This window comes from Lynx rufus, unplaced genomic scaffold (assembly GCF_022079265.1).
Source record: "Lynx rufus isolate CCGP_SWC_20201006 ecotype Redwood Valley unplaced genomic scaffold, mLynRuf1.p SCAF_23, whole genome shotgun sequence".
Classification (NCBI taxonomy): Eukaryota; Metazoa; Chordata; class Mammalia; order Carnivora; family Felidae; genus Lynx; species Lynx rufus.
Genome location: NW_025814838.1, coordinates 6,250,904 through 6,275,225, shown reverse-complemented (window position 1 = coordinate 6,275,225; position 24,322 = coordinate 6,250,904). Strand labels below are relative to the sequence as shown.

At 53.0% G+C, this 24,322-nt stretch overlaps 2 protein-coding genes across 3 annotated transcripts in view; one reads left to right on the top strand and one right to left on the bottom strand.

Annotated features, from left to right (window-relative positions):
* The window catches only part of PLK1 (polo like kinase 1), an 11,766-nt gene extending 5,362 nt beyond the window's left edge, over window positions 1-6,404 (top strand). For both annotated transcript variants that reach the window (XM_047087291.1, XM_047087292.1), the window contains exons 6-11: window positions 809-1,028; window positions 3,820-3,975; window positions 4,957-5,034; window positions 5,227-5,381; window positions 5,483-5,665; window positions 5,898-6,404. In XM_047087291.1, coding sequence (XP_046943247.1) covers window positions 809-1,028; window positions 3,820-3,975; window positions 4,957-5,034; window positions 5,227-5,381; window positions 5,483-5,665; window positions 5,898-6,104 — 999 coding nt within the window. In that variant the 3' untranslated portion in view covers window positions 6,105-6,404. The remainder of the gene's footprint in view (window positions 1-808; window positions 1,029-3,819; window positions 3,976-4,956; window positions 5,035-5,226; window positions 5,382-5,482; window positions 5,666-5,897) is intronic.
* Window positions 6,369-24,322, bottom strand: ERN2 (endoplasmic reticulum to nucleus signaling 2). The gene is made up of 22 exons (XM_047087290.1): window positions 24,227-24,322; window positions 22,446-22,551; window positions 22,039-22,072; window positions 21,733-21,805; window positions 18,199-18,322; window positions 17,950-18,057; window positions 17,550-17,651; window positions 16,336-16,600; window positions 14,459-14,537; window positions 14,224-14,371; window positions 13,991-14,112; window positions 12,866-13,021; window positions 12,438-12,600; window positions 10,044-10,128; window positions 9,706-9,895; window positions 9,525-9,624; window positions 9,226-9,428; window positions 7,896-8,043; window positions 7,679-7,806; window positions 6,993-7,116; window positions 6,837-6,904; window positions 6,369-6,749 (listed from the first exon to the last, which is right to left on the bottom strand). The coding sequence occupies exons 1-22, from the start codon at window positions 24,320-24,322 to the stop codon at window positions 6,537-6,539; spliced, it is 2,835 nt and encodes a 944-aa protein (XP_046943246.1). The 3' UTR covers window positions 6,369-6,536.

Here is a 24,322-nt window from a genome sequence, read left to right as displayed (position 1 = left end):
TTGGGATCCTTGACTCATGTGAAATCAAGAGCCCCATCTCCATAAGGGCAGAGAGGTGAAATCTGTCACAAAGGATCATTTAACTGTCCGATGGGCAGATCCTGAAGGGTTCAGACGGTTCAGAGTGGGTGAGCGAGCTGGCTTCACCACTCATTAGGTGTGTATTCTTAGGAAAGGTGCTTAACGTGTGTTCAGTTTCTTCATCTGCAAACGAGAGATGGTAATAGAGGCTGCCACCCCTTGTTTTATGTGAAGGGTAAACACGCTAATGTACATGACGTGCTTGGAACACTGTTCTGGCACAGAGTAAGCGCACAGCTAATGCTAGGCTGTCACTATGCATTTGACCTGTGCTGGGTTATCTCCCATTGAACCCTGCAGGGCTCAGGCTCGGTGCTATGTCGTCTCATTTTCTAGATGAAGATACAAAGGCCCTAGAAAGTCAGGTCACTTGTCCTAGCTGGTATTAGGGACGGAACAGAGACTTAAACCAGGTCTTTATGACCTCACAGCCTACATTCTCAAGTACTACTCTAGTGGTGAGCAACTTAAATTATGCGAGAAAAATTTCAGGGGAAATCACATTAAAATTGAGTCTCAAAAGGAAGGAGAAGTGATCATTCTCACAACTTAGGTTGACACTTGTCAACTCAGCAAAGCCAACAGTGGGGCACCTGGTAGATATGTGGCCACCAAACATGGTATATGGGAGCCATGCATGTGGGCCAGGGGCCACGGTTCCTTTATGGCAGTGCTGCCCTTGGGTCCCCCATCACCTCCTGCTTACAGCTGTCCCTCTCTGCTCTAGCACATCAACCCTGTGGCCGCCTCCCTCATCCAGAAGATGCTTCAGACAGATCCTACTGCCCGCCCAACCATTCACGAGCTGCTCAATGACGAGTTTTTTACTTCTGGCTATATCCCCGCCCGGCTCCCCATCACCTGCCTCACCATTGCACCACGGTTTTCAATTGCTCCCAGCAGTCTGGACCCCAGCAACCGGAAGCCTCTCACAGTCCTCAATAAAGGTAAAACAAGGGTTTGCGTAGACAGCAGACCCCCAGAGAGAGCCTAGGCTTCAGATGTGTGGATTGATGGCCCACAGAACCCAGGTGTGCAGTAGGACTGACTCCAGTCCTTGAGTCCATGGCCTCCCATCCTCTCAGGGCAAAATGCCCTGCTTCCCCTGGGCCAGCCCTAGCAAGAAAGACCTTACCATGGCTGGGCCAGACCTGTTGTGCCCAAAAAGAGGAGAGTGGACTGAATGCCATGCTCACAAAACTCTTACTTAAAAAATTCCTAACATCCCTCTTTCGTGGTTCATTGAAAAAAAATACGAAAAATTCCAAATATAGACGGAGGGCATAATGCACTGGACCCCTACACTCCACCCCCGGCCCACATTCAACAGTTAGCAAAATTTTTTGTCACGTTTGCTTCACTGTTCCATTTTTGTTCCTTTGCAGTTAATCCCAGACATCTTGCCATTTTACCCCCATAAGCTTCAGTAGGTCTCTCTTTAAAAGGACAGCCACTTTTTAGGGGTGCCAGGGTGGCTCAGTCAGTTACGTGTCCGACTTTGGCTCAGGTCATGATCTCGTGGTTTGTGAGTTTGAGCCCCGTGTGGAACTCCGTGCTGACAGCTCAGAGCCTGGAGCCTGCTTTGATTCTGTGACTCACTCTCTGTCTCTCTCAAAAAAGAAAAATGTTAAAAAAAATTTTTTTTTAAGGGACAGCCACTTTTTATAAGACTACACACCTTGCTTGGGTTGTCATTATGTCTGATTCTCTTCAGAGGACAAAATGAGGAAGTACATACTTTGGGGGAAAAACTTGAAGTTTGTACTGCTATTTCTGACTCACATTTTTTTCACCACATTATTTTGATATTATTTCAAACTTATGAAAAGGTGGACAAATGGAAGCTCCTGTATCTTATAACTCCTTTTCTCCACGAAATGACGTTTTTCTACATTTACTTTACCTCTTTCTCTTTTTAATATATATAAAGTTATATATTTGTGTGTATCCACTGTTTTCTCCCGAACCACTTGAGAGTAAGTGGTATACTTCCTGTCCTTTACCACTTAATACTTCAGCGTATTTCCTAAAAACAAAGATTCATTCACATAACACAGCAAGTTCAAGATATTTAACATTGATACAATCTTGTCAGCTGTGGAGTTACTACTTTTCTTTTTGTAATTTATGAGTGTCCAAATACAATATTATGACTTTGATTTTATTTTTATTTAAAAAAAAATTTTTTTAATGTTATTTTTGAGAGAGAGAGACCGCACGAATGGGGGAGGGGCAGAGAGAGAGGGAGACGCAGAATCCAGAACCGCGTGCAAGATCATGACCTGAGCCAACTGAGCCACCTAGGCACCCATGATTTTATTTTATGCTTGTATTTCTTTTCAACTGACCCTCTTGTTTCCTCACACTAATAAACATAACTTTTTCAGCATCTATACACAAGTTCCTCTTATTAAATGACATTTTATTGAAGTACCATTTTCCTTAGAGTATTTCACTAAGGATATATAATGTTTTTAAAAAGGTCATTTGAAATGCTTTTTTTCTTTGGGTGAATATAGCACCAATTTAACATAAATTCATTTGTTCCTGTCGTAATCTAATATCGTTAAGGATGTCTCTTTTTGTTTTCGCCATTTCATGGGTGATGTTAATCTTGGTCACTTGGTTAGGGTAGTGCCTGATGGACTTTTCCACTGCAGAGTTACAGTTTTTCCCTTTGTAATGAATACATGTCTCGCCGAGCTACTTTGAGATGACCCTGTTCCTCCTCAAACTCTTGCCCAGGAATGTTAGCATCCTAGGTAGAGCTCTGTGGATCTGGCTGTAGCAGTTGCTACTGAGGTGTTCTAATGCAAATTCCTCTCTTCCCCTCTCCTTCTGAATTCATGGAAATTCTTCTATAAGGAAGAGCTGTCATTTCTCTCTCATTTATTTGGTTATGTACATTAGTGCACACTCATGGATTTATTCTTTGGGCTGTAATATTGCCATTTTAAAGATTGGTTTGTTTTTTTTTTTAATTTGAACACCAGGGATTTTTTTTTAAGATCTGCTGGAAATTTTCAAACTTCCTCAAAAGTAGAGAGAATTAACTGTACTAGAATCCCCATGTACACATCATCCATTTTGAGTAGTTAGCAACATTTGCCTATACTTACTTTGATCTATTTCCAACTTCTCCTTTTTCCTAGAGTTTTTAAAGCAAATCCCAAATATCTTATTATTTTCACATTTAAGTTCTTAGTACAGCATAGTTTGTTTTTAACTGAAAACTCTGATCTTAAAAATATAAGACAAAAATCATGTTCTACAAGAACTACCATGTGTTGGTCGGGAAAGAAACACTTGAGCATAAAGACAATAAAAGTCATCAGGCTTCTACCACTCAAATAGAGCCTATGAGACAAATCTCAAAGGGTATCTTTTCAGACTCTTTTGACATCTGTACAAAATTTAGGGGTGGAAAAAAAATCTGTTTTCATCAAATGCCCAGCATTGGGGTAGAGGTCTGAGTGTCTGAGGCTCTGCGGCTGTATGTGGCCGTGAAACCTTCCTTAAGGGCTTGCCTTGGCCCTGGAGGTGTGAGTACCACGTTCCTGTCACGTGAGCATGGCACCTGCTGCTCTATAATCCCACACTGACTCAGTTTACCCAAAGCAATGGCAGCTAAAATGATTTTTCTCTGGGAAGAATACCAGCAGTGGTAGAGGGTCCCATGCCCCTCCCACCCTGCTGCCTTTGTGCCCAGCTAAGGAGCACGTGTCATCATCTTCCTAGGCATGGAGAACCCCACGCCCGAGCGGCCCCGGGAGAAAGAGGAACCAGTGGTCCGGGAGACCAATGAGGCAGTCGACGGCCACCTAGGCGACATGCTGCAACAGCTGCACAGTGTCAATGCCTCTAAGCCCTCAGAGCGGGGGCTGGTGAGACAAGGTAGGCACTGTGGGGGCCTGGGGGCGGGGGCGCCTGGGCATCTGGAGAGGGCAGGGAAGTCTCGGCCGCAGCAGGTCGGTGGCTTGTCCAGGCCCCAATCACCCCAATACCTTTAGTCGCCCCATTTTCTGTAGATCAAAATCCAAATGGAGTAACCTGGCATTCAAGGCCCCTCCTTTCTTTTTCTGATTCACTTGTTCTGTCTCCGTCTTCCAGAACCCCAGCATGCTGCCTTTACACATCTGCACGTGCTGTTTTCTGCCGTTCTGTGGATTCCTGCTTCACCTGCAGGAGCCTCGGGACTCTTGCTCCTACCGCTCCCTTCTTCTGTAATATGCTTCCTCCACATCTCACATCCTCCCGATGTCTGCCCACGAGCATTTCCCCACCCCCCACTCCTAGCACTTGTCCCCCTCAGCTGCTGTGGGTTTCTCCATAATTCTTCATTTCTATATTTGTTTCTTGCATTTAAATAGGGGATTATTGCGTGCACAGAACATGACATTTTGAGATACTTGGAATTGTATATTGCCTCACATTTTTTTAGTCATTCGGACCAGAAAATTCACTAGTCTGTTGGCCACTGACTCTCACCATGATAGAAGTAACTTAGAGACCTTATCCATATTTACGCTGCTCAGCCTCTGTCCCTATAACAAGAATACAAGCTCCATGAAGCCTGGGTTTTAGGCCCTTGCTCACTGTACCTGAGACAGTGCCTGGCACACGGTAGGCCTTTGATCAGTGGATGGATGGACCGTAAAATGAAAGGAACAGGGTGCTCTGCCCTGGGACTTGTCCGTCCTATTGCTTGCCAGGGCTTGGTGGTGACACAGCCCTGCTTGGCTCTCCTCTGGGGTCCCAGACCTCTTGACTGAGTCCAGGCAGGGTGTTCAGCATCCCTCCCTGGTGTCGGCCACCTGAATGGACTGGAGGGGAGGAGGCTGGTCCTGACCAACAGTCTGTCTGCTTCTGTCACAGAGGAGGCTGAGGATCCCGCCTGCATCCCCATCTTCTGGGTCAGCAAATGGGTGGACTATTCAGACAAGTACGGCCTTGGTAGGTTGCTTCCAGAACGGGTGGGCGGCTCAGATAAAGCCAAGTGACCCTTCGAGCTGTTCCAGGCTCTTCCCTGTGCGGTTCCCAGGTCCTCTCAACAATCTCCTCTCCGTCCCAGGCATCCCATTTCCAGCTCCCAGTGCCCCCCCTGCTCCCTACTTCCCCGTCCTGAGGCCCCCCTCCACCTACCAGGGTACCAGCTGTGCGACAACAGTGTGGGGGTGCTCTTCAACGACTCGACACGCCTGATCCTTTACAATGACGGCGACAGCCTGCAGTACATAGAGCGTGATGGCACAGAGTCCTACCTCACTGTGAGCTCCCATCCCAACTCCCTGATGAAGAAGGTGAGTGCTGGCTGGTCCCCGCGGCCTGGGGTTGCTGGGAGGGAGGCACTTGCCAGGGGTCAGTCTCCAACCTTGGCCTCCCTCCCTCCCCTTCCAACCAGATCACCCTCCTGAAGTACTTCCGGAACTACATGAGTGAACACTTGCTGAAGGCAGGCGCCAACATCACGCCTCGGGAAGGCGATGAGCTCGCCCGGCTACCCTACCTGCGCACCTGGTTTCGCACCCGCAGCGCCATCATCCTGCACCTCAGCAACGGCTCTGTGCAGATCAACTTCTTCCAGGTGAACCGGGGTGGGGAAGAGTTGGGGCGGGATGCCTGTGCCTGGCAGTTGGATTGGGTGGGGCGGCGTGGGACCCATCTTTGGCATCAGGCGGTAGGAAGAGAGTGGGCGGGTGGGAACCCCTCGTCGGCCACAATGTCTCCCCTCCAGTCCCCCATACACTAGCAGCTGGGGCCTTCAGTCCGCCCGCCCGTAACTCCCTTCCATCTCTCTGCCCTCCTTTGCCTCCTAGGACCATACCAAACTCATCCTGTGCCCGCTGATGGCAGCCGTGACCTACATTGATGAGAAGCGGGACTTCCGCACGTACCGCCTGAGCCTGCTGGAGGAGTATGGCTGCTCCAAGGAGCTGGCCAGCCGGCTGCGCTACGCCCGCACCATGGTGGACAAGCTGCTGAGCTCCCGCTCGGCCACCAACCGTCTCAAGGCCTCCTCGTAGGCCTTCCTCCCCTCCGGACTGGTGCCCCTCCCACCCCCACCAGCACCTCGGCCCGTACTGGTTAGCTCCCACGGTGCTGTTTTCTAGAATGTGGCCCCCGGCCCTGGGGGCTGGGAAGAGCTACATTATCCTTGCTGGTGGGTGTCTCCGTGTAAGTTATTTTTGTACATGTTCCGGTGTGGGTTCTATGGCCTCTTTCCCTTCCCTCTCAACCCCGCCATGTGAATTGTACAGAATATTGCTCTTGAATCTGGGACTGTCCTTTCCTTGCCTTTATATACATTAAACACGTGAATCTTTTTTCTTCTTGTAGTCCCTGAGGGGTGCCTGGGCTCTGGGCACATCTTTGCTCCAGAAGCCCCAGGTTGCCAAGTCTCTGTCCGTCTCTTCTGACGCTGAGGCCAGCCTTGGCCACGGGCCCAGCTCCTTGTCTCAGCTCCCAGCGGCCCCTGGGCACGGCTCCCTGGGCCTCGAGGCCGGCGGATAGTAGGGCAGGAAGAGACTCTCAGAGGCGCAGCTCCTCATGGCCGCGTACGTGTGGAGCAGCAGCCGCGGGAAGCGGGTTGTGAAGTACTGGACGAAACTGTCCGGGACGTGGCCTAGCGCCTGCCGCACCTCAGCCGGGAGCTCCCTGTAGTGGTGCTTCTGGAGGGAGAGCAGAGAGCCCCCGCCCGGCTCAGCCATGACCAGTCTGCCCCGCCCCCCAGGCCCCACTCAAACCCTAGAGCACACCTTGTTCCTCATTGCACGGAGCAGGTCTCGCACCGACGTCCCCTTGTACGTCCGGAACCTTCTCAGCTCTGTGGGCGGGCAACTCCTTGGCAAAGCTGCCCCCACCAGACTCCCCTCCGCCTCCCGGACCCGCCCCGGGCCGAGCCTGGCCTCTACCTATCTGCAGCGGCACGGAGATGTGTGTGTGCCAGTTGCACCGGACCACCGCGGGGCCTCCCGCCTCCAGCGCCCTCACCAGGGGCCCTTGCTCAGGCTCCTTCTCCAGCCAGTCACTGACGTCCTAGGACCCCACAGAGCTCCTGAGCCTCGTGACCAGTTTCAGAGGCCAGGAGTGCCCTACAGCTTGGGGGAGCAAATCAGAAGCTTCTTGGGTTAGGGTAAGGATTGGTGGCCCTTGAGTCCAGCTTCTCTGTGCCATGTCTCCATGTTACCTTCCAGGTCTTCACCAACCTGTGAGGTAGGTACTGTTGTCCCCATTTCACAGATGAGCACATTGAGGCTCCGAGGCACAGAGTCTCTTGCTCAAGGTCCCACAAGTGGGGTGGACTATCTGGGCACCCATTTAGCATAAGTGACAACTAGGCATGGGGCGTGTGTCAAGTGGGGCGGGGAGGAGGGGTGCTGGGGACCAGCAGCGGGGCCGGGAAGTCTGGTAGTGAGCAGCTGGAGTGTCCACATGGCAGCATCTAGGAGTCTAAGGTCCGAGCTTGGTTTAGAGAAGGAGGTGGGATGCCTGGAACAGGCAGACAAGTCTCTGCCCAGCCACTCTGGCTTCCCCTTCCTTATCACTCAAGACCCGGATTTGGGACTTTCTGGGGCTGTTGCCAAGATTTCCCTCTGACCTGGAAGAACTGGAGCTGCTTGGCTCTGCTCCAAAAGAAGGGGTGGGCCAGCACCTGGTGAGCAGAGGGGCGGACCTGCGGCGAGGGGTTCAGCATGGTCTCAACCAGGTTCCGGGCAACCACCTTGTCTGTAACGGGGACCAACGAGGGATGGCTTCAGGCCTGCCCAGCCCCGTGCCCTGCTTCCTCCCTCCTCTGCCAGGCCCAGGCCCCTCACCGTGGGTCTCTTCCTCCAGGTGAGCCAGACTGGGAGCCCCTGCGAGGATGTTTGCCTGGCGGTAAAGACTCTCTCCAAATGGGTGGCTGCCGCCAGAAAGCACATAGTAGAACACGCAGCCTGCAGAGAAGATGTCCACTGCGCTTGTCTGGGGGCAGAGAGACAGACATAAGGAAGCGGTCCCTGCTTCCAGGAAGCCTCTCTGGTTCAAGTCTCCCATGGGCTGATACAGTAGCCAGGGCTTTGGTTCAGACTAGAACTCCAGGGTGCGTCCTGAGCGCCATTTCCTTGGCCTGGGATCTCCTCCCCTCTGCGCCGTTGGAAGGGGCCCATGGTTTTCATCCAAAACCTTTGCCCTACTGAGCCACTGGTGCAGGTGTCCAAGCTGTGTTCCTCCAGGTCTATCAGGTAACAGGAGTGAAGCTGGCCAGGCACGAGGCAATGAAGTGGCACCTGCCCTCCCAGTGGTGACAGCCGGACTTCGCTCCAGCTGCCTGCCTCCAGGGGACTCTCCCTGGTGACAGAGCTTTGATTTTCCAAGAGGATCCCGAAATCCAGATTGTAACGTGGAATTCCTCAAGTTAAAATACTGGCCGCTAATAAAATCTGTACGGGCTTATAACATCAGTCCCTTTGGCCTCCAGGTGCCCACCTCCTGCTTTCTCTTGACTCAGGTGTGGCTTTGCCTAGTGCCTGACCATTCCTGTTAACTACCATCTGTGTGCATGGCTTCATATTTCACTTGCACACTGACAGCTCAAAACTCCGTAAGCCTGGAGTCTCAGACTCCCGCGTCTCCGGAAGTCAGACACTGCTCTGGGCTTCAACTGTATTCGCTCATCTGGTGCTCCCCAAACCCTTGACACCAGTGGCTCTCTCTGGCTACACATTAGAACACCTGGGGCCCTACTCCAGGCTGATCGGGTCAGAATCACAGCATATGAGCTCTGGGCATCTGACTTTTCAGAGTTGCCCAGTGATTCTGCAGCACAGTGCGGACTGAAAACCCTTTTCCAGCTCAGGATTTCTCAACCCTGGTACTATTGACACCTGGGGGCGGATAATTGTCATGGGGGGCTGTCCTGTGCATTGTAGGGTGTTTAGGCCTCTAGCCCACCCAATGCCAGTAGCAAGCCCCGATTCCGTGGCCATGTATGACAACCAAGAATGTCTCCAAACAGTGCCCAATGTCCCCTGGGCAGTGAAACAGTCCCTGGTTGAGAACTGCTCCTCTAGGTGAGAAGGGATGAACTGTGCCCACTTTACAGATGAAGAAACAAGCTTGGCCATATCTGGAGAGGCACGCGGCCAGGGAGGGGGGAGGACTCACAGGGCTGTCGGTGGGCAGCAGTTGTAGGAGCTCGGGTGCCATCCAGCCTTCCGTGCCGGGAATGCCCGAGCGGAGGCTGAAGCTGCAGCGGCCGACAGGCAGCTTTTTGCAGAGGCCAAAGTCTGAGAGCACCACCCTGCCTCGGCCCTCAGGGCCGTCAGGCCCCGCGATGAGGACGTTGGCCGGCTTCAGGTCCCTGTGCACTGAGAACAGAGCAGAGCTGAGCGCGGGCGGTGGGGAAGGCGGAGCCAGGGGTGGGGAGGGCGGGGCCTGGGATGGAGGGCGGGGGCGGGGCATACCGATGTGTAGGGAATGCAGGTGGGCCAGGCCGGACATCAGCTGCTGCAGCGCCTCCCCGGGCTCCAGGCCCCAGCGCTCCAGCTCAGGGTTTTCCACGTACTGAGGGGGTGAGGGACAGAGAGTCACTCTGCAACCCGGGACCCTACCAGCGCCCCACCGCCCCTCCGAGCTCTGGCTCACCTCCTGCAAGGAGGCCTGGCAGAGCTCCAGGGCGATGTAGTGGAACTGGGGTTCCCGCTCGGTACAAAAGTAGCGGAGCACATTGGGGTGCCTGTCCGACTCCTGCAGCAGCTGGACCTCCCTCCGGACCAGGCCGAAGCATTCACGGAGCAGCCGCTTGACAGCCACGGCCCGGCCCTCCAACTGGCCCCTGGGAGGTTCAGAGAGGGAAGACGAAGGAAAAGGCTCCCGCCTGCACCCACCTCGGGGAGCCTTGGGAAAGCACGTCTCCCCGAGGGACAGTGGCCAAAAGTGCCGCGACAGCCACACCTCCAGCCCAGCTCCTGACTGCCACTCACCGGAAAACGAACGTCCCGCTTGCCCCGCGGCCCAGCACGTCCTTGGGGTTGAAGGAAATCTTGCCCACCACGGTGAGCTGCTCAGCTAGCGGAGAAGAGGGCGCAGTGTCAGGGAGCTCTGCTCCGCCCACAGCCTCCCCTCTCCTCAGTCCAGTCCCTCCCGCTGCCTCCACGCCCAGCCTGGGGCTGCCACTTCCTCTTTGTACATCCTTGGCAACTTAACCCCTGTGCCCTTGGTTTTCTCATGTGTGAAGTGGGACTCGTGTTGACGATCCCACACACATTACTGTGGATTAAATGAATGTGTGGGAGGAGGGTGGTGGTGAGGGCTGATAGATTACCCTCCTTATCATCCTGCCTCATTCTGTTGCTGCCCAGATTTCTTTCTTTACTTCCTCTGCCAGGATTCCCACCCACCCACCCCACCCCACCCCACCCCACTCTTGCCAGTTATAATAAACCCTTTTCACTGAGGAACTGGCTTTAAACAGTTGGCAGCATAGTAAGGGTGAGTGCCGTCCCAGGAGAGACTGCCCCCAACGGGAAGGGGCAGCAGTGAGCATTCAGATGCTAAGCTGTCCCAGAGTTGTCCCTGTCCTAGGGTGGCAGGGAGCCCCTGGAATGCCTTGGTTTCCTCTTAAGGATGAGGTTGGCTCAGGCAGGCAGAGAGTTGTAGTCTTGAACAGTTACACTCTTCCCTTTGGGTAGCTCGTGAGAGACCCTTCACAGTGACCCAGATGGCTATGCCCTGCTCAGCCCCAAGGGACACCATTCATACAATTCAACGTATACGGTGCCCCAAGAGTTGTGCGATACAGTGGCCCTGAGAACACTCTACTCAGGAAGTGCTGCCCGCTTCGGTCTCTGCAATTAGCTCCAGGAAAAGCAAATGAAAAGTAGCATAAGGATCAGTGAGGAGGGTACCAAGCTGTCCCTCAGGATTGCTCTGGATTATTTTGGTAAAAATTCACTCCCATCTGTTGGCAAGATGTGGGCAGGAACCTAAATTTGTAGACCCTGGACTCTCGGGAGTGATGGTCTCAGGGCCTGGAAGCACAGGTAAGAGCGGGCCCATTTCTGGCAGCTCAGAAGGCAGGGCTCTAATGGACTGTGGTCATGAAGGCTGATGAAGGACAATGACAAAGAGGAACGCTTTGGTGAGAAGCATCCTGGGAAAAGATGGAATCTGGCCTGTCTGGGGAAAGCTGGAGTCCGAAGACCCAAGGAGTTGAGGGATTCTGGGTGCACTGGGTGGGTATTACGTGGACCCTCCAGAGCCAGTGAAGTGACAAGAACAGTAACCCCTCAGGGCTCAGGCAACTTTGCGGTGAGCACCTTCTGACAGAGCAGACCCCTCAGGAAGGGGAGCAGTTCTGTCTCAGCAAAGGCAGGGTGAACACAGGGGAGCAGCCCTGAAGCGTCAGGCCGAGCGTGGGTGGGGCTGGGGGAGCTTCAGCTGGAGTTAAGGGGGCAGCAGAGTGGCTCCAAGGCGTGAGGTAGTGGTTTGGGCAGTGACCAGGAGGTAGCAGCGAGCAGCTCATGCTAAGGACCGAAGGCCAGTCCAGTCTGGAGCCAAAGAAGCAGGAGAAATAGCCCAGACTGAACAACAAAAGCATGTGAAATCCCCCTTGGGGCATCCCACAGAAGCCAGCTTGAAATTAAATGGACAAAAGAGAAGTGTTTAAAAGTCCTAGGGGGCGCCTGGGTGGCTCAGTCAGTTAAGCGTCGGACTGCAGCTCAGGTCATCATCTCATGGTTTGTGAGTTCGAGCCCCACAGCAGGCTCTCTGCTCTTGGATCCTCTGTCTCCCTCTCTCTCTGCCTCTCTCCTGCGTGTGCTCTCTTTCTCTCTCTCAAAAATACTAAACATTTAAAAAATATAAAAATACTGGCTCACACCTTTAAAAAGAAAACCTAAAAAAAATTAAAAAGCCCTAGAGAGAGGAAAAAGAACAAAATGATAGTAATTTACTATTACTGTTACCAAATATGACGTCAAACTAACCCAAATGTTGTTAACATCACCTAGGAGTGATTTAATCATAATAATGCTGGTAGCCTCTCACAGTGAGGTGGGTGTTATTTTTCCTATTTGACAGATGAGAAAATCAAAGCTCAGAGGAGGAAAGAAAGCAACCTAAGTTAACCGATAGTGGGGTTTGATCTATACCCAGTTTTATGTGCATCCAGAGTCCTTGAAAATAATGATAAAAAATGATGGCAGATATGTCTCCAGTGCTTAACTGCATAGAAGGCTGGATTGGAAATATTCTCTTAACTCACTTGGGCTTAACCACCATACTGTAATGGCTTCTACTAAACCAACTTGAAAGCTAAGTCCGCCCCCTTTTTTCTCTGTCCCTGACTCTGCCCTTTACTGTTCACTTAGGCTTACCTTCTGGGTCTTCGACTGCCTGGGCTTGCTCTGAGGGGCTTCGAAGGCCCTTCTGGCTCTGTGGGGTGGCCCCTGGTGGCTGGGGCTGAGCACGCTGTGTGATGTGAGGAGGGTCTGCAGGTGCCAGGAGGGCCTGCTGCTGCTTCTCCACCAGCTGCTGCTGCTGACATACAGGGCCGAAGAAGGCTCAGCCTTGGCCAGGCCCTGTCCCGTGAGGGGCCCCGCGGCGGTGCCTGAGACAGCCTGGCATGGGACCGTGAACATACAGAACACAGTAGTGGGGGCTCAAGGAGCTGCTGGGAGGAAGGCAGGGGGCAGAATGGGAGCTGGGTGAGGGAGAGAGCTGCTGAGTGGTCTTGGAGAGAAGGAGCAGAATTCCCCCTAGGAAGACCCTACGACGCACCTGAGGTCAGGGGCAAAGGGCTTACCTGCCTCATTAGGAAGATAATCCACCCTCCCAGGAGGACAGCAGTGAGGCTAGCTGCCAATAGGTCTTGGGGTCCCAGCCCTGGATACAGTTCTGGGGTTTTCTCTTCAGGATGCAGCTCCGGGCTCCAAGGCTTCTCACGGCTCAGGCTCAGGAGCTGAGGACAAAAGAACACTCTTAGCACACTCACCCAATGTGGAACCCCTACCCTTCTTCATCACTCAGGACAGGGCTGCTGGGCTTAGTTCTGGGCTTAGTTGACGGGGCAGGGAGTAATTAGGCCACATGGTGGGAAACATGGTGCTGTCCGTGGTGCTGAAACATCATTGTGTCCCCGGAGCGTGGTCTTCAAAACCCAGCTGATTAACAGCCTCTCCTGGGACATCACTAAAAAATACAGATTAGTCTTGGAGAATCACCAAGAAATTCAGATATCCATCTCCGAAGATTCTGATTCAGTGGGGCTTGAGCAGGCTCCCATGTAATTCTGATGAGCAACCAGAACTTGAGAATTACTGCTCCAGATCATGGCTGTTCTAACCTTGAACTACTAGTGATTCTTGCCCCAACCCTCTCCCAGGAGAGCATGCTTTTACAGGTTTTCTGTTTACATTTTCTCACTTGATAAATATTTTGTAATTTTTACACTGAAGAAGAATTAAAACTGTGATCCATATTTTACAGCTTAGATATCCTTTGACCCTTCTTTTTTTTTTTTTTAATTTTTTTTCAACGTTTTTTTATTTATTTTTGGGACAGAGAGAGACAGAGCATGAACAGGCGAGGGGCAGAGAGAGAGGGAGACACAGAATCGGAAACAGGCTCCAGGCTCCGAGCCATCAGCCCAGAGCCTGACGCGGGGCTCGAACTCACGGAACGCGAGATCGTGACCTGGTTGAAGTCGGACGCTTAACCGACTGCGCCACCCAGGCGCCCCTCCTTTGACCCTTCTTATACCTTTCTGGCAATAACACCATATGTGTATGTCTTTCTTCCAGGAAATTGCATGGGATCAACTGACCCACCTTCAAATGTTATTCCTAATAGGCTGAGGAAAAGGTCCATTGGATGACCTCCCAACATCCCAAGTCTCCCCTCCCATGCCCTCTGCCCTGCTAGCGCTGACCTCCGGGAAGAGGGCTGGAGGCTGCGTGCTCTCTGAGAGTCTGTTCTCAACAGTGCCACTCCTTGGGGTGGGATGTACCCTCAGCATGGTGGTATGCAGGACTGGGGGCGGTTCGTGGTGTCCTAAGAAGCAGAGCAAAAGTCAGCTGGCTGAAGGTAACCTCAGCCTTCCAGCTCAGGAGCTGGGCTCATAGATCCTTCATGTACTCCAAACCTGAGCCAGAAGAATCTCACCAATGAGCAGCCACTGGCTAGGGAGGGCCACACTGCCTGAGGGGTATCTGACAGCCGTGCTAGGTGAGCCCTCTCGCTCGCCTGAGACTTGGAGTGTCACTTCATCTGTGGTGGGGCCATCCATGGGGGCCAGGGTCAGTCCTCGAGGCTATGGCAGAAGATAGAGAGTCATGAGCGAGGGCACTCCTTTCCTGCTGCATCCCCTCCTTCCAGCCCATCAGAGACCCCTTCTCACCACTAGCGCCACCCCTGTGTGAACCAGTGCTTTAGAAACATAGAAGCCAGTTTCATCCTTCCCCACATACAGTGTCATCCTAATGAGGGAGAAGAAAAAAGGGAGAAGGATGAGTGATTCTGGTGAGTCATTTCAGTTACCACAATACTGGTGTCTTTGTCATGTCCCCTCCCACATAGACTCTGGGCTTAGCTATATGACTTGCTTTGGATAAGGAGACAAAAGCAAATGTGACACAAGCAGAGGCTTGAGAAGTGTTTGTGCTTTGGGGCTTGTCCTCCCATGTTGTTCTCTGGAACCCTGAGACCACCATGTGAGAAAACCCAGGATAGCCTGCTGGGGCATGAGAGACCGCGTTTGACACCCCCCAGGCTAAACAGCCCACTAACTATGATATAGGTGAGAGGCGCCAACCCAAACTACCCAGGCTCAGCCAAACCACCAGCTGACTGCAGATACTAAGATGGCTCAGATCAGAAAACCACTCAGCTAACCCACAGCCTCTTGAAAAATAATAAATGTTCATTGTTTTTTAAGCTGTAAGCTTTGGGAGTGCTTTGTTATGCAGCAAAAGCTAACTGATACAAGCTCTATAGTCATGGTTTCTAAGTCTGTGTCTGGCCCAGACCTCTTTCAAGAGCTCAGTTCTCTAAATCTGAACTCGTCACTTCATTCCTTACCACCTCCTCCTCTTCTTCCTCTAGTGCTCCCTACCTCTGAAAACAATAGCATCCATGTGCTTCTAGAAACCTGAACATGACCCTTGAGTCCTTGCTCACAATCACCAAACTCCCTGATCACCAAATTCTTACTGTTTTTCCCTCTTCATATCTCTTGCTTTCCACTTTTTCCCGTCTCTATTGTTTCCATAGCCCAGAAGGTCTTTATCTCATGCCTGAACTAACACAATATTCTATATGTGTGTCCTTCCTCACTACACAGCTCTAAGATATTCTTCACACTGCAGCCAGAGTTGTCTTTCTAAAATGAAAAGATGATCAAATTACTTCTTTGCTTAAAGCCCTCCAATGACTTTTCCTTAGCCTTAGGAGAAAATGTACAAACCATTTAAATGATCCTACCAGATCCCTGCTTAACACTGCTCAGATCTATGCTCCAGGCTTATTTAATTTCTGTTCCCTGGCTGCAATGCTCTTTCTCTTATTTTCTATTCATCCTTCAGTTTTCAATGTATATGTCCTTTCCTCCAGGAAGCTTTCCATGACTGCCTCTTGTCCCTGGTCTCAATTTAGGTACCCTTCCTATACATTCCTATGGCGAATCTATACCTCTGTTATTCTCTATCATACCATATTATAATTGCCCTCTTACACACTTGTTTCCCCCACTAGACTCAGATTTCTACAGGTGGGAACACTGGAAGTATTATTATACTTCCAGAGTCTAACAAGTGATTGGTACACAGTAAGTGCTCAATTATTATTTGTGTAATGAGCTGAAAGAGTAAAGAACTGAATTAATAGATAACCCCTGATTTTACCAGTCTGTCTCTTTATTTCCTAAGATGGGAACTCTAGGGTATTCGGTACTATAAGTAAGAATAATAGTCTTTAACAATTAAGGCATTGCACCTACCAAGCAGAACAGTCTCCATCTGTACGCTGGAGTGGAGACCTGGAGGCCCCCTCTAGGCTAGATTGTACCCAGAAGTCGCTGAATAGCAGGGCTATCCAGAAGGTCCTGGGGGCACTTGGGTGGGTGGGTGGGTGGGGGGGTGATACTGGGCACTGGTTATTTATCAATCAGTTTGGTAAATAACCAGTTTGAACCAGCTGGTTCAGCTGTACAAGTGTGTCATCCTCAAACATCACACCTGTCCAGAGGGCTCCTCCCCAGTCCCAGGGATGGGCACCTACAGAAGCTGGGTGTCCAAGGCGGAGAAGTAGGTAGCCGTGTCCTGGGCGCCTGAGGCAGGCAGTCGGATGTGGCCCCAGCGGAGGGCGAGGAAATGCAAGGTGTCTCGAGCCAGCGTGAGATGGGGCAGCTGACGCAGGCTGTCCTGGTACCAGGTGTAGATTCCCATCACGGGCATGCCCAAGTCCTGTGTCCACAGCACCACCCCACTTCCTGGGTCCACGGTTAGCAGCAGGCCCATCCCACAGGATGCCAGGTGGCTCATGTCTGCCAAGAAAGACAGCTGGGGAGATATGGCCAGGGAGCTTGGATGTGAGGCATCTCAGAGCATCTTGGGGTGGGGAAGCTGCCCGAGGTAGGCCATCAGGAGGGCCACTCAGGTGTGTGGGGGCCAGGTGAGATCACCTGGAGGCTTATGAGGACATGGGAAGGTCAGTCACATTTCACTGGGTCGCTTTGATCGGTCAGGGGACTAGTCAGGGTCAATTGGAGAGCTGTGTAGAATGGAGGGCTCTGTCAGGGTGGTCCAAAGGTGACTTAAGGTGTGTGAATCAGTCCAGGTCACTTGAGAGAGGTCACTTAGGATGTGGGGTAGTCAGCCATAGTCTGATTGATATCATATCACCCAGGAGAGGTCAATCAGGGTGGCCTAGAGGCATGTGGGTCACTTGGGAGCCATTTAGAGTGTGAAGGGGTTAGTTAGGGGCCCTGGAGTGTCCGTTGTGATGTTTATGTGTATTTGCTTGGGTTCTCATAAAACGATGAAGTCAGCGTACAAGGAGTAGCTTAGGGGCACCTGTAAGGTCACTCAGGCAACTGGGTAGGACAGTCATAATATCAAGGGAGTGGTCAGAATTACCTGAGAGGGGTTAATCTTGGGGGAGATCACTTAGAGTCATCTCTCAGGGGTCGTTCAACATTGGGGGTCAGTCAGGACATGTGGGGACTCCTCAGAGTGTTTGAGGGTTGCTTGGGTCACTCAGGACAAGGGGAGTCACCCAGAGTTACCTGGCTCAGCTCATTGGGGATATGGAGGAACTAGGATGTTAAGGATCGTTCAGTGGGTGTCAGGCTGGGAGTTAAGGGGTTCACTTAGGGTCACCCATCAAGGGTGTGTCATTCAGAATGTGGTGGGGCTTGGTCGTGGATGCCACCTAGAGTCCCCTGAGTTGGGGACCTTGCTCCAAGGTCGGAGCCAGAGAAAGGGGACACTCACATTTCCCAGGCAAGCCATCCATGGGGGGTGCCGAGTAGCGGCGGTAGGTGGTGTTCCAGCGCAGGGCCGGGGACTTGGGGTCATGCATGGTGACCGTGTACTCTGCGAGTGCCCAGAAGCAGGGTTACCAGGGGTACCCACGTGAGAGTCCTCCCCCGCCCCCAGCCCCAGGGAGTACCACCTGGCACCCGTCCTGGAGGCCAGAGTCTGTGAGCATCACAGGATGTTTGGGTTACTGCTGTGTCCTCAGCTCCTTGTTTAGCACTCAGTGAAACGGTTGTTGACTAAAGATTGACTGACTGGCCTGGATTCAACTTGGACAGCCAACAGCCAGGCCTGGGCAGCACAAAGGAGGGGGCCGGACACCCACAGCTTGGGGAGCAGCTGGGGCCTGACTCACGTGTTCGGCCGATGTAGAGGCGGGGGGTAGAGGGACCCTCCGTGGTCAGCGTCATCTGCGTCTCTCCCGACTCAGGGTTCACCACAAACCAGGCATCCTGCTTCCGGCCTGTGGAGGTGGAAGGCGTGCCAGCCCTCAGGATGGCCTGGGACAGGCTGTGCAACCCAGCTGTCCTGTGCCCAGCTGGCCCACCGTGACTAGGTCCCCGTCCCTGCCGGACCTGGACCCGCAGGCCGGAGAGATGCTTACCCGTGTAGAAGACGCCATCAGAGCTGCGACACGGGGAGGCATGAACCAGCTCGGGGATGGTAAACGGCAGCCTCTGAGAGGGAAAGTTTCCGGGAAGGAGAAAGAGCAGAAAAACACATACGACCTACTCACTAGGTACAATTATTCGAATCTTCCTTTCCCAGAGAGGGTAAGTAACTCGGCTATTGTCACACCGCTGGTAAACGGCAGAGCCAGGCCTTAGACCCAGGTGATCAGTTTTCGGAGCCAGCACACTTAACCACTTTGCTACACAGCCTCTTGAACTGGGGAAATCCCCCGCTCCTTCCCGAGATGCCACCTGATGGATCCGGCCTGACATCCTCCTCTAAACAGCTGCAGGGACCTCAGGGCTTCAAGGGCCAGGACGGCCTCAGAGAAGCTGAGGATCGGTTCCAGACTAAAGGACACCCAAGAGACATGATGACCAAACACAGCAGGTGATCCTGGGTCAGATTCTGGATGAGGAAAACAATAAAGGACACCAATGGGACACTTAAACTACCATGGACTGTGGATTGGATAATACTATCGCATCCACGTTAAATTTCCTGCTTTTGATCATTTATACTCATCCTTAGGAATACGCAGTCCCCCTTGAGGGGTGAAGAGGCAGGTCTGCAACTCATTCACAAACAGTTCAGAAACAGAAATTGCATAGGGGCGCCTGGCTGGCTCAGGTGGTGGAGCACGGGACTCTTGATCTTAGGGTTGTAAGTTCGAGCCCCACCTTGGGTGTAGAGATTACTTTAATTTTTTTTTAATTTAAAAAAAGAAAGTGTGTATATACCTTGTCTATCTATCTATCACCTATCCATTAAGGAAGAATGATAAAGCAAAGGTAATAAGATGTTAAAAATTGATGAATCTGTGTAAAGGGAATAAAGAATTTCTTTGTACTATTCTTGCATTTTTCTTTCTTTCTGATGTTATTTGTTTATTTTTGAGAGACAGAGCACAAGTGGGGGAGGGGCAGAGAGAGAGAGAGGGAGACACAGAACCCAAAGCAGGCTCCAGGCTCTGAGCTGTCAGCACAGAGCCCGAGACGGGGCTCAAAGTCACGAACCATGAGATCACAACCTGAGCCAAAGGTGGACACTTAACCGACTGAGCCACCCAGGTGCCCCATTTCTTTCTTTTTTGAGAGAGAGAGCGAGCGCAGGGGAGGGGGAGAGAGAGAGAAAGAGAGAGAATCTCAAGCAAGCTCCACACTGTCGGCACAGAGCCCAATGAAGGGCTCAAACTCACGTGAGATCATGAGCTGAGCAGAGATCAGGAGTCAGACGCTGAAACCAGTTGAGCCACCCAGGCGCCCTGCTTTTTTCTCTCTTATGTTGGAAATTGTATCAAAATGAAAAAAATCCCCAAACTCCACATACAGAACTGTCGCCACTCGAAGCACACTCTAGGACTGAGGGCAAGAGAAGCCGGGCTTCCCAGGGGCGTAGTCAGCACTGACAACAAAAGGAGTCATTACAACCTGTAATTGGTAGGTACAGCTCGTGCTGTGATAAGAAAGCACAAGTGGAACTACCTAATGTGGGGGACTGAAGAAAGATCGCTGGAAAGAGTTCACTCATTCATTCAACAATTTAATGAGCACCTATTATTAGCCAGGTGCCAGGACCAGTAGTAACGGAGACTGACAAAATTCCTTCCTGCGTAGAGTTACATTTCTGGCGTGTGGAAGGGAGAGATAATAAACAACAAAATACATAACGTAACACCGAGTAATGATGAATGCCACAAAAAAAGGAAAAAAACAACTTACTGAACTGGGATAGAGTGGTTTGAGATGCTCTTTTAAAGATTTTTTAAATGTTTATTATTTTAGAGAGAGAGCAGGGGAAGTGCAGAGAGAGAACCCCAAGTGGGCAACGCGCTGACAGCAGAGAGCCTGATGCGGGGCTTGAACTCATCAACTACGAGATCATGACCTGAGCGGAAGTCGGTCACTCGACCACGCAGGCACCCCTTGAGATGCTATTTCAGAGCAGCGGGCCAGGGTAGTGAGAACCCAAGCCGAGCGAGGAGGTGAGCCATAAGGTCACGTGCAGGAAGAGCTCTGAGTGGAGGGATGGCCCCGGTGTAGAGGCCCTGGGCAGGGAGAGCTACCGACCGGCATATTTGAGGAACAGCAAGAAGGCCAGCGAACCTGGGAGGGCGGGGGTAGAGAAAGGAAGAGTGGCCGGAAGTGAGGGCGGCTGGCTGTAAGGTCACAGGCTGGGAAAGAGCTTGGACCTTAAATTGGAGTTGGAAGATTGGCTGGGGGAGGAGGAACACTTCTCACAAATATTCTGGTTCTTCTTCTGGGATTGTCCTTCTTTCCTGCTTAAAGTACACGCGGCCATGACTTGCTTTAGCCAATGGGAACGGAGCAGAAGAGACACGTGTCGCTCCTGCATGGACACCGTAAGAGCCAACGTCCCCGCTCCCCCTGGGCTTAGGGCTGATAACGGCCCCCCACTGTTATGGGCCACGGGATACTGCACGGGGCCCCGTGGCTTCCCACACTCTGCCCGCACCTTTGTAGGTCAGTCCTTTAATAGCACGTCCTCGAGCTAACCTGTTGGAATGTGCTGTTTGCTGCCGGGACCTCGCCTGACTTCCGTGCTAACATCGCTTGTCAACTCAGCTTCCTACACGTACTTGAGACCTTTCTGGCAGCCTTCCTATGGCACAAAGTTCTGACACAGCGCATTCCGCCCCGTTCCTTGTGACAAATCCAGAGTCGCGTTCAACAGCCCCCATAGGCGTCCTGATGTAGAAGGCAGCCGAAACGGCCGCAAGTTCCTCTTCTCCCCTCTGTGCACGCCCCTTTGCGACTTTTCAGCAACTCCCCCAAACAACTGGAGTCTATTTCTTCACCGCTTGACTCTGCGCTCGGCCGCTGGACTTGCTTTGGCTAATGAGACATCAGAGAATGTGATACAAGCATAGTTGGGCAAGTGCTTGTGCACAGGCCTGGCCTTCTCTTCGGCTCCCTTGTTGCCAACACGTGGACAAGCCCAGGCTCACCTGACAAGGATGAGGGACACGTGGCCCAGCGGCCCCTCTCAAAAGCCAGCCAACCACCAACCGTCGGCACGACAACCATCCAGTGGACCAGGAGCCGGCCACAGAGGCTTGAGCAAGCTTAGTCAAGACCACCCGCTCAGTGCAGCCTGAAGTGCCACCCCCCCCCGAATTGTGGGCTAAATAAGTGGCTGGCATTTTCAGCCATTGGGTTTTGGGGTAACTATGCACTTGGCAAAACTAAATGATGCGTCCCTTCCCCCCTTGAAGCCCCCACAGTCCTGGAGAAGGCCCTGGGACACCCTCAGAGGCCCGACAGCCTGCTCTGTAGATGGCTCGAACCACCACACCACCCCCTTTCAGCAGGTCCCTCCGGACAGCCTTCCCATAATGCACCCAGAGCCTCTGCAGGGCACACAGACGCTGACCATTCGGCGCCCCCATGCTCTGGCTAACGGAAGCCCAGGCCCTCTCCCATCCCAAGCACTGTAGGAAACACACCATCAATCCCTGCTGTTTCTGGGTCCCCAAGACGTATAGGCTGCCATCGGCTGGGTCTGAGAGAAAGGCTGTCCTGTGGGGCAGAGAGGAACAGGGGGAGGGTTAGGCTCATGCCCCCTGGTTTCCTGAAGGCCCCCTTTGCCGCCACCTTCCCCAGCTAGTAGGAGGCGCCACACAGCTCCAGATCCAAACCTCTTCCCTTCCTTCCAACATGCCCCTAGCCCCGGCCCGCCGAACCCCCTCCAGACAACTGTGGCCTCCCCATCTCCCGATGCCCCCTCCTTCAAAGACCGCAGGTTCACTTACTCGGTGACATACATTGGCCCTTGGAGGATGGGATCTGTGGGCACAGGGACATGAAGTATGAGTAACCCCCTCCATACCGCCCGCTGACAAGCACAGCTCAAATTCATGGGGTGCTTACTGTGGGCCAGGCACTGAGCCACTCATTTGACATGCATGTAATTTAATCCTCCCGAGAACTCTGTGAAGTAGGGTCATTACCCTTGGCCCCATTTTACAGGTAAGGACATTGAGGCTCGGAGGGGCGAAGTGACTTTCCCAAGGCCATGCAGCTGGGAAGTGGTGCAGCTGCCTGCAGAGACTGGCTTGTTGGAGCCTAGACCCCAGGCACTTATCTTCCATGCACGGTGACCCCCCCCCAACCCCCAACTCAGGGTCCAAGGAAGGAAGAGTGACTGCCCCTTGCTCACCATCCTTCAGCGTCCACTTCAAGTCCCCCGTCTGCTTGCTCAGTGCGTGGAGACTTCCATCCAGGGTGGACACCAGCAGGAGGCTCTCCGGCCTGAGGCTCTGGACCTGAAGTGGGAAACAAAGTCACCTTCTCTGAGGAGCCTGGGGGCACCCCTTGTCCTCACTGCATGCAAGGCTGGCTGTGACTCCCCTTCTCGCGGGGGGCGGGGGGCAGACAAAGAAGGAAGCAGGACTGGGGAAGCTGCTGGCTGCCCCCATTGATCTCCTTGACCCTAGAGAGGGGTTACAGTGGGAACTGGGGGGTGGGGGGGTGAGGTGGCTCCCACAGTGTCTAAAATCTGTCCTCTTCCCCACCCCTCAATTCTTCCTGGTCTTCCAAAGAAGACGAAAGGGCTTTACGAAAGGACTTCACAGTCTCCCTACGAGATGGGTGCTATTCTCCCCAGCGCCGGGGAGACTGAGGCTCATGCCGGTTAGGTAATTAGCCTAAAAGCACGCGGAACGACTGCTGGCATCTCTCTGATACCTGCAACCTTTTCCTCCTTTGCCACACTGTGGCTTTTCTTGGGGTGACCCCCCCAACCGGCCCAGCTGCTTCTGGTGCCAGGCTCCAGGGGTCCTGTGGACCAAGGCTCGGGGTGGCCAAGGGAGGGAGGGCCAGAGCTGCCCTTGCATCTGGCCTCCACTGGGCTAACTCACCTGCTCTAGCCCCTCCTTGAGCAAACAGGGTGAGGCTGGGCTCCTAGCAGGAACCCTAACATCCGGGTGGCCCCGCCGCACCCTTGCAAACGCCACATCCTGCTCCAGGACCCTCAGGTTTGGAGCTGAGCCAACGGTCTTGGTGGAGGGGCAGCAAACAGCCTCTTGGCCCCTCTCTTCTCCCAGCCTGCTTTGCGCTCTGAGAAGAAGCTGCAGGCTGATTGCCCACAGCTGAGTGGCTTGACCATCCATGTGTTTACAAATGTGTTTTTAATTAGCGACCAATTTTTAAAATTGGAGAGGTTTCACTTTTAAAAATCCGAATTTCTAATTTGTCTCATTTCCAGTCTTTCTAAATTTTCTGGAGAGACCTGTTGCGGCCACACCCGGCTCACATTCCTACTTGGCAACCAAGGGTGGACCCAGAGCTGGAAGCAGGACAGTGGAATGGCGCGAACAGCCACCTGCATGATCCAGTTAGTGGTCCTGGGGCTTCAGGCCCGACGAGTGGGTCCTAGCCTGGGTGCCTTTGCCCACTCCAGGCATTTCTATAAAACCGGACTCTTACCTCCTAGGGGGGCTGGACCCGATTCCCACACCTCCTACTTATTTATCCCAGAGGTTCTGAGCCCAGGGTCCAGTCGTGGTTTGGGAGAACGACTGTGAGCCGCCTGAATTTGTAAAACTGGGTATGTGGGCGCATTTCTAGACAGAGGACCCTTAAGTTGATCCCACGTCCCAGCCCGCATCCCAGGACTTTTAGGAGGCCAAGCAACACCCCCCCCCCCCGCCCCCGCCCCCCCTTCCCCGCCCCCGGGCTATTCTCTCCACCTGCACCCCCATGCTGCAGGAGGGGCGGCTGTTCCCTCCACCAGCGCCTTTCCACGCTGGCCCATCTCTCCAATCAGGTGTTCGCGGGGGCAAAGGCAACCCCCCACAGCTAGGAGGTTTTTCCCGGCAGGGTCCAACTTGGGGCCACCTGGACCCGGAGGAGGGCAAGGCGGCCCCTGTTGCTCCGCTGGGCGCCAACCCCTCCCCCCGCCCCTGACCTGGGAGACTCTGCGGCCGCCCCACTTCTCACCTGGAGCCCCGGCGTCCGGAGTAGCGCGGCGAGCTGGAGCAGGAGCCCGAGGTGGAGCGGGGGCCAACGGCCGCATCCCTGGGCGCCACTCGCCAT

Coding starts and splice junctions, on each gene's coding strand:
- ERN2 (XM_047087290.1), bottom strand. CDS start 24,322: ATGGCGAGTGGCGCCCAGGGATGCGGCCGTTGGCCCCCGCTCCACCTC. Junction 8,044..9,225: donor TGCTGCCCACCGACAGCCCT/GTGAGTCCTCCC, acceptor CTCTGCCCCCAG/ACAAGCGCAGTGGACATCTT. Junction 7,117..7,678: donor AGCAGCTCCAGTTCTTCCAG/GTCAGAGGGAAA, acceptor GTGGGGTCCTAG/GACGTCAGTGACTGGCTGGA.